The following is a 14,193-nucleotide window of genomic DNA, read 5'->3' as shown; positions in this document are numbered from 1 at the left end:
ATACTGAATCAGATAGTCTTTTGTTAGGAGACCTAAATGAATAAGAAAAAGAAAGCCGAGAAATGGTTTGGGTTTGAATGGAGAAAATTTGAAGGGCGGGGGGGGGGGGGGATGGGGGGGGGATGGGGGGGACGGGGGGGCGGGTCTTAACAGGTCTCTAGGGACACTGAGAACTTTGAAGAGCCATACCCAGGTCGAGGAATTTTAGAATATAACATAGTGGTATAAATCAGTTCCTTGGTTGCCTGGAAAGGAGGGAGAACGATACAAAGGAGTGTGAGGACACTTTCTGGGGGGCAGAAATGTTCTCTTTCTTGATTGGGGTAGTGGTTAACACAGACATATATATATATATATATATATATATATATATATATATGCACACACTTTGGTCAAAAGTTAGCAAATGTACTCTTAAAATCTGTGCATTTTATGTTGAATTACACCTCAAAGTTGATTTTATTTTTTTAGAGTAGTGAAGAACATAATGAAAGCTGGAAAATTCTTGACAAAATACTACATAAATTATTTCAAAGAGAAACGTCTGTGTTAAGTTGCTTTCATCTTTTCTTTGCCATGAATTTATCAGAAAAACATACTTTTAAAGGTTTTTTCTGCATTTTAGCCAGTTGGTAGCTATCTTTAGACAAGGAGTAACCTTGAATTTACATTTTTAGTTATTTGCGCAAAAAACATTTAAGCACTGTATTTTAATATTGCTAACCTGATTTAGAGAATTAATACTTTTAAATTGCTGGTTTAATTTTTTAAACCATTTAAACAAAAATATCTTTATTATGTTTTCAGAATTGGTTTTATACCCTGGAATGTTGAAACAGAAGTCCTTCCTCTCATTTCTTCTATGTTGCCAAGAACTATTTTTCCAACAAGTACCATATCTTTAGAACATTTTGGTAAAGTTTGTGAAATCATTTTCTATTTTAAAAATTATTATTATTAGTTTCTTCCAGTTTCATAAAAATGTGTGTTTGATGACTTAGAAAAGCTGTAAAGTAAGGCATAGTAACTTGTAAATACGTCTATAAATATTTGGACAATGACTTAACTTTAGAATTGCTTCAACTAGAGTGTATGTATATACATATATAGATATATAGTCTCTCTATATCCATATATATATATCTATATAGATATATAGTCTATATAGTCTATATAGATATATAGTCTCTCCATATGTCTATATACACACACAATCGAATATTATTCTGCCACAAAAAGAAGGAAATCTTGTTGTTTGTACCAACATGGATGAACCTGGAGGACATTAGGCTAAGTGAATAAGGCAGGCACAGAAAGACAAATAACCACATGATCTCACTTATATGTGGAATCTTAAAAAGTTGATCTCATAGAACTAGACTGTAGATTAGGGGGTGGGGTAGTGGTGGTGGGGTGGAGGTTGTTGGTCAAAGGATACAGTTTCAGCTGGATAGAATAAGTTCTAAAGATCTATTGTGAAACGTGATGACTATAATAATACAGTTGACCCTTGAACAAAGGTTTTAACTGGGTGCCGACATTTATACATGAATTTAAAAAATATATATATATCGCAAAATTTTTGGAGATTTGCAACACTGAAAAAACAGACAAATCGCATAACCTATAAATAGTGAAAAAATGAAGAAAAAGGTATGTCATTAATGGCATAAAATATATGTAGGTACTAGTCTATTTCATCATTTACTACCATAAAATATATACAAATCTATGATAAAAAGTTAAAATTTATCAAAACATATACACACTCAAACCACATGGTTCCACCATTTACAGTCACAAGAAATGTAAACATCTGTAAAGATACAGTATTAAATCATAGCTGTGTAAAATTAAATGTAGTACATATTTACCAGTGTAACAATTTTTGTGGCTGCCACCTGTTGCTGTTCTGGTGTACTCAAGTGTTGTGAATGTCTGGGAGGTTGAGGCTACAATGAGCCGTGATTGCACCACTGCACTCCAGCCTGTGCAACAGAACAAGAGCCTGTCTCAAAAAAACAAAAACAAAAACAACGCAAAACTTGGTTTAATGTAATCATCTCCATGTGAGCGTTTGTCTTTCTAATAGATTGCATATCACAGTAAAAAGTGATCTCTTGCAGTGCTTGCGTATTTTTTCATAGTGTTTAGTGCAATACTGTAAACCTTGAGTAACACCTTTGGGACTCACATGAAGTGCCATTAGTGATGTAGGAAGTGCTCCCAAGAAGCAAAGTTATGGCTTTATAAGAAGAAGTTTAATTCCTTGATAGGAACAGATTGAGATCTATAGCTGCAGTTGCCTGCCATTTCAGACAGATGATTCATCTTGTAAACAAATGATATAAACTTAGGGTATCAATAAATACAGTACAGCATTATAATGTATTTTCTCTTATGATTTTTGTAATAACCTTTTCTTTAGCTTCTTTTATTGTAAGAATACAGTATGTAACACATTAAAAAATATGTTAATTCACTGTTATCGGTAAGGAGTCTGGTGAATAACAGTTAAGTTTTGGGGAGTAAAAACTATGCCAATTTTTGACTGTGTTGGAGGTTGGTGCTCCTAATCCCTGTGTTGTTAAAGGGTCAACTATATTGTATTTTTGAAAATTGCTAGAGAGTGGATGTAAAGTGTTCTCACTAAACAAATTATAACTATGTGAGGTAGTGCATATATTAAGTAGCTAGATTTGGTCATTCCACAATGTATATGTACTTCAAAACATCACGTTGTACATGGTAAACACATACAGTTTTATCTGTCAGTTTTAAAAATAAAAAATATTCCAACTAGAAACTCTGTTGTAGTTTTTAGAAATTACAACTTGGAGGCTTTGAGGAACTGATTAGAAGTCTCCTTTCTGTTTCAGGCTTTCATATCCAAACCATAGATCTTTAGAAGTAACATCTGTTAATTAATTATTAATAAATAGTTTGAGTCTTTATTAATTCATGGATAACCTGACCATTTTCTCTCTCCTTTTGCCTAGATAATCCCAGATCACGGCCGGGCGCAGTAGCTCACGCCTATATTCCCAGCAGTTTGGGAGGCCGAGGCAGGCATATCACTTGAACTCAGGAGTTTGAGACCAGCTTGGGCAACATGGCGAAACTCTGTCTCTATTAAAAATACAAAAATTAGCTGGGCATGGTAGCGCATGCCTGTAGTCCCAGCTACTCAGGAGGCTGAGGCGGGAGGATCACTTGAGCCTGGGAGATTGAGGCTTCTGTGAGCGATGATTGCTCCAGTGATCACGCCATTGCACTCCAGCCTGGGTGACAGAGTGAGACCCTGTCTCCAAAAAAAAAAAAAAAATTAAGCAAGTAGCAGTTACAAGACCAAAAGTTATTTTCCTTTTTTTCTCTATAAAATTGCCCACTTGGACCAAATCTAGTTATAACTTATTTCAGTGTCATTAAGAAAGTTGATGAATATCTCATATTACTCAAATGTTAGTAGCTGTGCATTTATTAATAGTTTTATTTATAAGTATTTTGTTTCACTCTGTTGCAGACTATTTTATGCTAAAATTAGCTAAAGCCAAATTACTATTTCTTAAAACATATTTTTTACCTTTTTTTTTTTTTTTTTTTTTTTAAATATTATTAGGTACTTCTTGCAAGGGATATGCATTAGCACATACTCAAGAAGGGGAAGAAAAGAAGCAAACTTCTGGTACATCAAATACCAGAGGATCAAGACGAAAACCTGCAATGACAACTCCTACAAGGAGGTCTACACGTAACACAAGAGCTGAAACAGCCAGTCAGTCTCAGAGATCCCCAATATCAAACAGTTCTGGGTGTGATGCCCCAGGTAACAGTAATCCATCTTTAAGTGTTCCCTCTTCAGCTGAGTCAGAAAAGCAAACAAGACAGGCTCCAAAACGGAAGTCTGTAAGAAGAGGAAGAAAACCACCTTTACTGAAAAAGAAACTTCGGAGCTCTGTAGCTGCCCCTGAAAAATCATCTTCCAATGATTCAGTAGATGAAGAAACAGCAGAATCTGACACATCACCTGTGTTAGAAAAAGAGCACCAATCAGATGTAGACAGTAGTAACATTTGTACTGTGCAGACTCATGTAGAAAACCAGTCTGCTAATTGCTTGAAAAGTTGCAGTGAGCAAATAGAAGAAAGTGAGAAGCATACTGCAAATCATGATACAGAGAACAGAGTAGAATCTTCATCTTCTGAGTCTTGTGCTCAAGATCCTCCTGTGCTAGTTGCTAAGGAAGGGGAAGTTAAAAAACTTGAGAATACAGGTATAGAGGCTAATGTTTTGTGTTTGGAAAGTGAGATTTCTGAAAATATTTTTGAAAAAGGAGGTGATCCATTGGAAAAGCAAGACCAGATATCTGGACTTTCACAATCAGAGGTAAAGACAGATGTATGTACAGTTCATCTTCCAAATGATTTTCCTACATGTTTAACATCTGAAAGCAAAGTGTACCAACCTGTATCTTGTCCCCTAAGTGAGTTATCTGAGAATGTAGAGTCAGTGGTTAATGAAGAAAAAATGACAGAGAGTTCCATAGTAGAAATTACTGAACATAAAGATTCTACACTAAAAACAGAGGAGCTTACAGAGAGCCCCAAGTTAGAATCTTCTGAGGGTGAAATTATACCAACAGTGGACAGACAATCTGTTAAGAGCCCAGAGGTTCAATTGCTTGGGCATGTTGAAACTGAAGATGTAGAAATAATTGCAACATGTGATACTTTTGGGAATGAAGATTTCAATAATATTCAAGGCTCTGAAAATAACTTATTAAAAAATAACCTTCTGAACACCAAATTGGAAAAATCTTTAGAAGAAAAGAATGAATCGCTGACCGAACATCCTAGATGTACAGAGTTGCCTAAAACACACACTGAACAGATTCAGAAGCATTTTAGTGAGGACAACAATGAAATGATACCTATGGAGTGTGATTCATTTTGCAGTGACCAAAATGAATCTGAAGTTGAACCATCTGTAAATGCTGATCTTAAACAAATGAATGAAAATTCTGTGACACACCGTTCCGAAAATAATATGTCGTCTTCTGATCTTGCAGATGAAAAGGTTGAAACTGTTTCTCAACCATCTGAAAGCCCAAAAGATACCATAGATAAAGCCAAAAAGCCTCGTACTCGAAGATCTAGATTTCATTCTCCATCTACAACTTGGTCGCCCAACAAAGACACTCCACAAGAAAAGAAGCGGCCCCAGTCTCCATCTCCCACAAGAGAAACTGGGAAAGAAAGCAGGAAGTCTCAATCACCATCTCCTAAGAATGAGTCAGCCAGAGGCCGGAAAAAATCCCGTTCTCAGTCCCCAAAAAAGGATATTGCAAGAGAAAGGAGGCAATCTCAGTCTCGGTCTCCAAAAAGGGATACTACTAGGGAAAGCAGAAGATCTGAATCACTGTCCCCAAGAAGAGAAACTTCTAGAGAGAACAAAAGATCTCAGCCAAGAGTGAAAGATTCCTCCCCAGGAGAAAAATCCAGGTCCCAGAGCAGAGAACGAGAAAGTGATAGAGATGGGCAGAGGAGAGAGAGAGAAAGGAGAACCAGAAAGTGGTCTAGGTCCAGATCTCATTCTAGGTCCCCGTCAAGATGTAGAACAAAAAGTAAGACTTCATCGTTTGGTAGAATTGACAGAGATAGTTACTGTCCCCGGTGGAAGGGAAGATGGGCAAATGATGGTTGGAGATGTCCACGAGGAAATGATCGGTACAGAAAGAATGACCCAGAGAAACAGAATGAAAATACCAAAAAAGAAAAAAATGACATCCATCTAGATGCTGATGATCCAAATTCTGCTGACAAACATAGAAATGACTGTCCCAATTGGATAACAGAAAAAATAAACTCTGGCCCTGATCCAAGAACCAGAAATCCAGAAAAGTTGAAAGAGTCTCATTGGGAAGAAAATAGAAATGAAAATTCAGGAAATTCTTGGAATAAAAACTTTGGTTCTGGTTGGGTATTTAACCGTGGTAGAGGCAGAGGCAACCGTGGCAGAGGCACTTACAGAAGTAGTTTTGCCTATAAAGATCAGAATGAAAATCGGTGGCAAAATCGAAAACCCCTCTCAGGGAATTCAAACAGTTCAGGGAGTGAATCTTTCAAGTTTGTGGAACAGCAATCCTGTAAGCGGAAAAGTGAACAGGAGTTCTCATTTGATACACCAGCAGATAGATCTGGATGGACATCTGCATCCAGCTGGGCCGTGAGAAAGACTTTGCCAGCAGATGTACAAAACTACTACTCACGACGAGGCAGAAATTCTTCAGGTCCACAGTCTGGATGGATGAAACAAGAGGAGGAAACATCTGGACAGGGTAATGTATTTCTTGTTGGTTTATTGATACTGTTTTATTTGAAGAATTATAAATTTAATGTTATTTGTATGAGTTGAAATGATCCTCATTTATAGTTTTTATAATAAGCTGAACCTTAGTTGTTTACAAGTCACTTTGCATTATGTAAATATATATTACACGTACGTTTATCTACATAAGTATATTATTGATGCTACCTCTGCTCCAAACCTTGCCAAAGACTTAAATATTTTCAGCACTGTTTGCTACAATAAAAGAGTTTGGGATATTCCTATGCAGGATTTAACTTCTAATTTGTTTATTTTAGATATGTACACTTTTAATTTTTTGATAATTGTTCTCATACAAATAAGCCATTGTTTTAATAGCAAAGATTTATATTGCCTTGTTTTTTTTTCTTGTTAAGAACATTGCAAGAAAAAGGCTGTTGAAGATAGAAAAATTGAATAATCATTTTCAGGTGAATGTTTGTTTTGTTTTTCGAGATGGAGTTTCTCTGTTGTTGCCCAGGCTAGAGTGCAATGGCACGATCTTTGCTCACTGCAACCTCCACCTCCTGGGTTCAGGCGATTCTCCAGCCTCCTGAATAGCTGGGATTACAGGCGCTCACCACCACGCCTGGCTAATTTTTGTACTTTTTTAGTAAAGATGGGATTTCACCATGTTGGCCAGGCTGCTCTCGAACACCTGACCTCAGGTGATCCACCCGCCTTGGCCTACCAAAGTGGCGGGATTACAGGCTTGAGCCACCGTGCCTGGCCAAATGTTTTCTTTCAGTTAGAAAATCAGTCCACATTATTTAGAAATGACAGGATTAAATTAGCTATTGGAGATTGGTATTGGTATACTGAGCCTATTAATTGCTATTTAATTTTACTGTAACCAGTGGTTCTTTGTTTCTCTGTCTAAAGAGATTTATAACATGATTTTTTTCACAAGCTTTTTTTCTTTTGATAGATTCTAGCCTAAAAGACCAAACAAACCAGCAAGTTGATGGTTCTCAGCTACCTATAAATATGATGCAACCACAAATGAATGTAATGCAGCAACAAATGAATGCACAACACCAGCCTATGAATATCTTCCCCTATCCAGTGGGTGTTCATGCTCCTTTGATGAACATCCAACGCAATCCATTTAACATTCATCCTCAGCTACCCTTGCATCTCCACACAGGAGTACCCCTCATGCAGGTAGCCGCTCCTACCAGTGTATCTCAGGGACTACCACCACCACCACCCCCTCCCCCACCATCCCAACAAGTCAACTACATTGCTTCACAACCAGATGGAAAGCAATTGCAGGTATGTTTTTAGCAACTCAAGTTTAATCAATATAGCCATTGTAAACATTTAGCTGTTCATGACAGATGTTCAAAAAAAGGCATCCTGGCATTCAAAAACAATTGTTTATTTGATTTCAGTTATGGTAAACCTTCATAATCCCTCTTTCACTATCCTTCTCAAAACCCCCCAACTCCCAAATTAGAAAATTAATTAAATACTTATTACCAAATCCAAGCTACATATATGCTGTTACTTATATCTGAACAGGATTTTTTTTTTCATATTAAGTAAACCAAATTATAAGCCAAATTAGAATCGAGTGGTAGGTGCTTTACATTTTTCCCCTGTTTTGCACTGTTTAGGGGGTGTATGGGGACGGTGGGAACTAGTGATTAAGTACTGTGATGAAGCTTTTATTGTCTTGTTCAGACAAACACTAGATAAAGCTGTTTATTATCCATTACCATCTGTGTTTCATTTTCATGAATTTATCATGCTAAAAAGAAAGGAGAAGTGCCTCTGTGAGACATAGAAAATTTGAATAATTTGCAAACACTGTGTTGCTTATAATTTTATGACTGCCTTTTAAAAATTTTAGAATCCTAGGCCGGGCATGGTGGCTCACGCCTGTTATCCCAGCACTTTGTGAGGCCGAGGTGGGTGAATCACGAGGTCAGGATCAGCCTGGCCAACATGGTGAAACCCTGCTTCTACTAAAAATACAAAAATTAGCCGGGTGTGGTGGCAAGCACCTATAATCCCAGCTACTCGGGAGGTTGAGGCAGGAGAATTGCTTGAACCCAGGAGGTGGAGGTTGCAGTGAGCCGAGATCGCGCCACTGCACTCCAGCCTGGGTGACAGAGCAAGACTCTGTCTAGAAAAAAAAAAAAAATACAAAAATTAGCCAGGCGTGGTGATGCATGCCTGTAATGCCAGCTACTAGGAGGCTGAGGCTCGAGAATCATTTGAACCTGGTAGTCGGAGATTGCAGTGAGCCAAGATCGCACCACTGCACTCCAGCCTGGGAGACAGAGTGAGACTTCGTCTCTAAATAAATAATTAATTAATTAATTAAAATAAAATAAAATAGAATCCTGACAGTAAGATAGAGTTGAAGGAATAGGGAAATTGGATTTTAGTATTTGGGATCTTAATCTTTTTCTCCTGTCAACTTACTGCAGCCTTTTTTTCTCCTGTCAACTTGCTACAAGCCATTTGACTTTACTGCCTTATTTTTTCCAATCTTTAAAGTGGGCGCACTTTAATATTCGTTAATATTCCTAAAGATCCTTGCAGGAAAGATACAATATTTTAAATGCTATTCTCCTTCTCCTTGTTTTTAGTGTTGCTGTCAGAATGTTACAATGCATATATATAATTTAAAAGTCATCTTGACATATCTAAATAAGGCCCCATTTAAGAATGTTACTGATTTTTCTTTAAAGGGCCCTTTAGATATAATTACCTGAAATACGCATTTTTCTTTAGTACTAAGGTTGGTTTGCTTTGTGTTTTTTAATGTTATTTCTAATACATCACTAAAAGACTTCTATCGAGTACAAGTAATTCATTAACTGATGATAACTCTTTAAAACAGGGTATTCCTAGTTCTTCTCATGTAAGTAATAACATGAGTACACCAGTTTTGCCTGCTCCGACAGCAGCCCCAGGAAATACAGGAACGGCTGAGGGACCAAGTTCTGGTAATACTTCGTCATCAAGTCACAGCAAAGCCTCTAATGCTGCTGTAAAATTGGCAGAAAGCAAAGTAAGTGTTGCAGTGGAAGCCAGCGCAGATAGCTCGAAGACAGACAAGGCAAGTTCAAGGTTGAGAGCAACCTCCATAATTCTGTATATGATAAAGGAGAAAAATTATCAGCTTTTTATTGTATGAGTGGTGAAGGGAATTTCTTATGGGCTGTCTAAATGCCATTATTATTTGAAGGAATCTCTCTAGATGTGTTGATGTCCCGTAAATTACTGGTAATATTTTATAATTGTTTTTAGAAATGTTTGATATGTTTTAGTAAATAAACTGTTTTGTATTTGTCATGTTAATAGTTGGAGAGTCTCATTGTAAATGTGAAGTATTTTCAATTTCTTGTTCGGAATTTTGTGAGAGCATATGACTGGCAAATAATAAATTGTACATTTTCTTTTCATCAGAAATTGCAAATTCAAGAAAAAGCAGCACAAGAGGTAAAATTGGCCATCAAGCCATTTTACCAAAATAAAGATATCACCAAGGAAGAATATAAAGAAATTGTACGGAAAGCAGTAGATAAAGTAAGTTATGGCTTTAGTGGAGTATGTGCATGTTTTGAACCACCTCTGTTTTAATAAATGAATGCTGAAGTTCAATTAAAATAATAAAAGCTAGCTCCTACTAATTCCTGTCTACTTTTTTGCCTTTTGATTAGTTTGTGTGAGATAATGAAACATGAAAATAAGTCTGATTATCTCTTTGGGGTTGTTTTTCACAAAGCTTTCTATTTTGGCTTTAATCCCTTTGAGCATGAAAAAAGTTTACCCCCCACCCCTTTTTTCTTAGGTTTGTCATAGTAAGAGTGGAGAAGTAAATTCTACTAAAGTGGCAAATCTGGTTAAAGCCTATGTAGACAAATACAAATATTCACGGAAGGGGAGCCAAAAGAAAACTCTGGAAGAACCTGTGTCTACTGAAAAAAACATAGGCTGAAATGGGGAACGCTGTCAAGGACATTATCAGGATATCTGCAAAGTGCAATTTCAACATGTACTATTAACTGAAAATCATACATAACTGTGATTGAAATTTGGTTTTGATAAAATTATTTTTTTAACACAGGATATGATGTTTTGTTCTAAATAAATATAGGTCTGCACTGCAACTTCTGTATCCTTCCTTCCCCTCCACCCTCCCCCACAAAATTCAAGGGAAAGTAAAGGGTTTAAAGGAATGTGCATCTTTACTAGGACTGTGTTACAGTGTGGATACTGGAAAATGTATAGCTTTTTGATTAGGGCAATGGAGTGCATAAATTAGAAACTTCTAAGTGCACTGGTTTTCAAAGAGATATATATAATGCATTTATTCTGTCAGGTTAAAATATAAAGTATGATCTTTATGATTTTTTCCCTCTAATTATAGAAAGTTAAATAATGTATTACCATGAAAAATATTCCTAATATTAAATAGAACGTATCAGTTGCAAAGTTCCTAATGTGTATTTTTAAAGCACATATCTGAATACATTGCCTAGATAGAAAAAAAATTATCACAAGTAAAATTTAGTGTTCAAAACATTGAGACACTCTTCACCTATTGTATGACCAAATAAAGGTTATGCTGCTTGTTTTTCTTTTGTGCCTTTTTTTACCCCTAATTGAGATAAGCAGTTTGACTTACTAGATTACAACTTTGGCAGTTCAAAGTCTTTGTTGAAGACTTTGAGGAAAAAGATTTGGAAAAATTGTTGACTTTCGGCCGGGCATGATGGCTCACGCCTGTAATCCCAGCACTTTGGGAGGCCGAGGTGGGCGGATCACCTGAGGTCAGGAGTTCGAGACCAGCCTGGCCAACATGGTGAAATCCCGTCTCTACTAAAAATACAAAAATTAGCCAGGCGTGGTGGTGAGTGCCTGTAATCCCAGCTATGTGGGAGGCTGAGGCAGGAGAATAAGTTGAACCCAGGAGGCGGGTGTTGCAGTGAGCCGAGACCATGCCATTGCACTCCAGCCTGGGCAACAGGAGCAAATCTCTGTCTCAAAAAAAAAAAAAAAAAAGTGTTGACTTTGTAGAAATTATGTTCTTTCATAGTATCTTCTTCTACCCGTTGCAGACGATAAATTATTTGTGCCAATTCGAGAATTGCTGTTAGGCTGTTATCCTCCCTTCCTTGGGGCTAAGAATTACAAGACTCATGGCACTGGCGTAAAGTTGTTTATCTAATCACTGATTAAATTATTTTTACACTTGAAAATCCCCAAATGCTTTACAATGAATGAAGTGTTAATTTGGTGATCAGGTGGTAGCCATTAGCCATGTTGCAAAATTCTAGACAATAAAACCTGTGTTTTACAAACGGAGGGGAAATTTAAATAATGGAGTTTTGGTTAGCCTTTCAGGGACTAGGGATTTGGGGTTTTTTTTTTTTTTCTCTTTTTAGTACTAGAATATCTCAGTTTTTATAAAAGGTAAGTTTAAAATGTTTTATCGTGCCATTATTTTAACTGGCATCTTGAAAGAACAGTGGGTTTTCTCCATGATAAACTGATTCCAGTAAGAATTTTCAGTACATACCAAGTATCTGGAAAGTTCTTCAGATAAGTTAACAGATCCAAGGAGATACATGCCTCAGTGAGATAAACTGACCTTTTTACTAGCTAAACTGTTTAGCCAGAGCAATACTCTGTAGAACTGTGCTTTTCTAAAGTAAAGAGTATCTGTTTCTCAATTTTATGTGCATAATACTTTTCCTGGTGCTAGCTTTGATAGGCAAAATATTTTGAAATGTTGGCCCCATAATGATTGTGCTAGTTCATAAGCTTTAAGTTATGAGTGTAATCATAAAAATATTTCCAAGCAGTTTTTGACCTTTATTCTACATTTCTGGGCATTTGTAATATGGTATTCTACTGGTATATATTTTTAAAGTTTGTGTTTAGATTATGATAAAGAAATTTCAAGCATATTTCTTCTAATAAAGTATTAAGACAGTGTTTCAGAATATCAAGGCACACCTCCTTAGTTGTTTTAGGTTAGAACTCTAGAAACAATTTTGTGAACGTTCAAAGTATTTTGAGTTAAGCCTAAGCTGATTAATCACACAATACATACTTTTCCTGCATTTTCTTTCAGTGACATTTGAGAATTGGGTGACATTTTAAAATGTGTTTTATACCATTTAGCTTTTGCAAACAAGTTCTAAAGTTTTGGAGAAAAAGTGGTGTGGTCAAGAGTTGAAGTCTCATATATCTTTAGTAGCACTCCCATGAATTATTTCTGTGACAGTAACAAGTGTGTGTTCCACATCTGATTGGGGCACTGGTTAGACTGCATTAATAGCTACTTGATTAGAATTCAAACTTTTAAAATTTTGAAATGTTTAAGAATGTATTAGAAAATGCATGCTTTATGTTGAAAAAATACATTGCTTTAACATTCCTCATTCTTGAGTTCTTTAAGAAATTTATGTTAATTTTGCATGGGCACAAACTTAATCAGAAACATTTTGTGGAGTTACACTTCCTCTTATTATTTATCAAGGTTCAGTATTGATCTTTGAAACCTTGGTCCCTTTAACTTACTAGTCACATTGACCAATGTTTTATAGAAATGCCTAGAATTTTGAGACTAATAGTAGTTATCCATTAACATTCCGAAAGTTTTGTGCTTTTTAAAATTTGTTTTGGTAATTATCACATTTTTTTCTCTTACCTTCGTTTAAATGGCCACAGTGTGTACTGCTTGAATGTTCCATCCAAAAGATGTAGCTTCAGAAGCACAGTGATTGCCCCAGGGTCCATGAGATATTGTTTGTATTATGAAGTTGGAGTGCTGTCTACTGAAATTATACTCTTAAATAAATATGTATGTAGTGTGTAATATTTTCTAATAAATTCTTTTGATAAACTTACGTCTTTAACATTTTATTATTAAGGTTCCAGGGGAATGGTGACTTTTCAATTATAATCCCTTACAAACGTGTTGAAGTGTTACTTGGATTTGTACCAAAGTCATTCGCATCATGGTTATGTAATACCCAAGCTCTAAAGCAAGCTTAGAGTTAGCTATAAGCATATATTTTAATGGCATTTTCCCCTAATTACATAATTATTGTAAGAAATTAGAAAAACTTTAGTAAATGTGTAAGAGACTGAAAAAGGAGAAAAATCACCTGTAATCCTACCAAAGGTAACAACTAATGCCAAGCAAACTGCACATAATTATGTTGTAACCTTTCATTTTCACTTGACGTACTGAGAATTTTCCATTTTAGTAAAAATTACAGCATGATTTATACTGGCTGTATAATTTTTTTTTTTTTTCTTTTTTTGAGATGGAGTCTCTCTCTGTTTCCCAGGCTGGAATGCAGTGGCACCATCTCAGCTCACTGCACCCTCCACCTTCCGGGTTCAAGCAGTTCTCCTGCCTCGGCCTCTTGAGTAGCTGGGATTACAGGCACCTGCCACCATGCCTGGCTAATTTTTGTATTTTTAGTAGAGACGGGGTTTCACCATGTTGGTCTCGAATTCCTGACCTCAAGTGATCTGCCTGCCCAGCCTCCCAAAGTGCTTGAATTACAGGTGTGGGCCACCACACCTGGCCCAGTGGCTGTATAGTAGTCTATAACATGACTGTACCATTAAAACAATCCTCCACTGTTGGATATTAAGTTGCCTTTTTTTTTTTTTTTTTTTTTTTTTTGAGATGGAATCTCACTCTGTCGCCCAGGCCGGACTGCAGTGGCGCTATCTCGGCTCACTGCAAGCCCCACCTCCCGGGTTCACTCCATTCTCCTGCCTCAGCCTCCCAAGTAGCTGGGACTACAAGCGCCTGCCACCGCACCCGGCTAATGTTTTGTATTT

The 14,193-nt window shown here is 36.6% G+C and overlaps 1 protein-coding gene across 5 annotated transcripts in view; it reads left to right on the top strand.

The window, feature by feature from the left end:
- Positions 1–13,241, top strand: part of SCAF11 (SR-related CTD associated factor 11) — a 77,456-nt gene extending 64,215 nt beyond the window's left edge. For all 5 annotated transcript variants that reach the window (XM_063672671.1, XM_063672669.1, XM_063672670.1 and 2 more), the window contains 6 exons: positions 808–914; positions 3,620–6,337; positions 7,295–7,641; positions 9,221–9,439; positions 9,790–9,909; positions 10,175–13,241. In XM_063672671.1, coding sequence (XP_063528741.1) covers positions 808–914; positions 3,620–6,337; positions 7,295–7,641; positions 9,221–9,439; positions 9,790–9,909; positions 10,175–10,321 — 3,658 coding nt within the window. In that variant the 3' untranslated portion in view covers positions 10,322–13,241. The remainder of the gene's footprint in view (positions 1–807; positions 915–3,619; positions 6,338–7,294; positions 7,642–9,220; positions 9,440–9,789; positions 9,910–10,174) is intronic.
- The last annotated feature ends 952 nt before the right edge of the window (positions 13,242–14,193 follow it).

The sequence above is a fragment of the Pongo pygmaeus genome, chromosome 10 (genome assembly GCF_028885625.2).
Source record: "Pongo pygmaeus isolate AG05252 chromosome 10, NHGRI_mPonPyg2-v2.0_pri, whole genome shotgun sequence".
Classification (NCBI taxonomy): domain Eukaryota; kingdom Metazoa; phylum Chordata; class Mammalia; order Primates; family Hominidae; genus Pongo; species Pongo pygmaeus.
The sequence above is the reverse complement of the archived record's forward strand: the minus strand, read 5'-3'. Positions and strand labels throughout refer to the sequence as shown.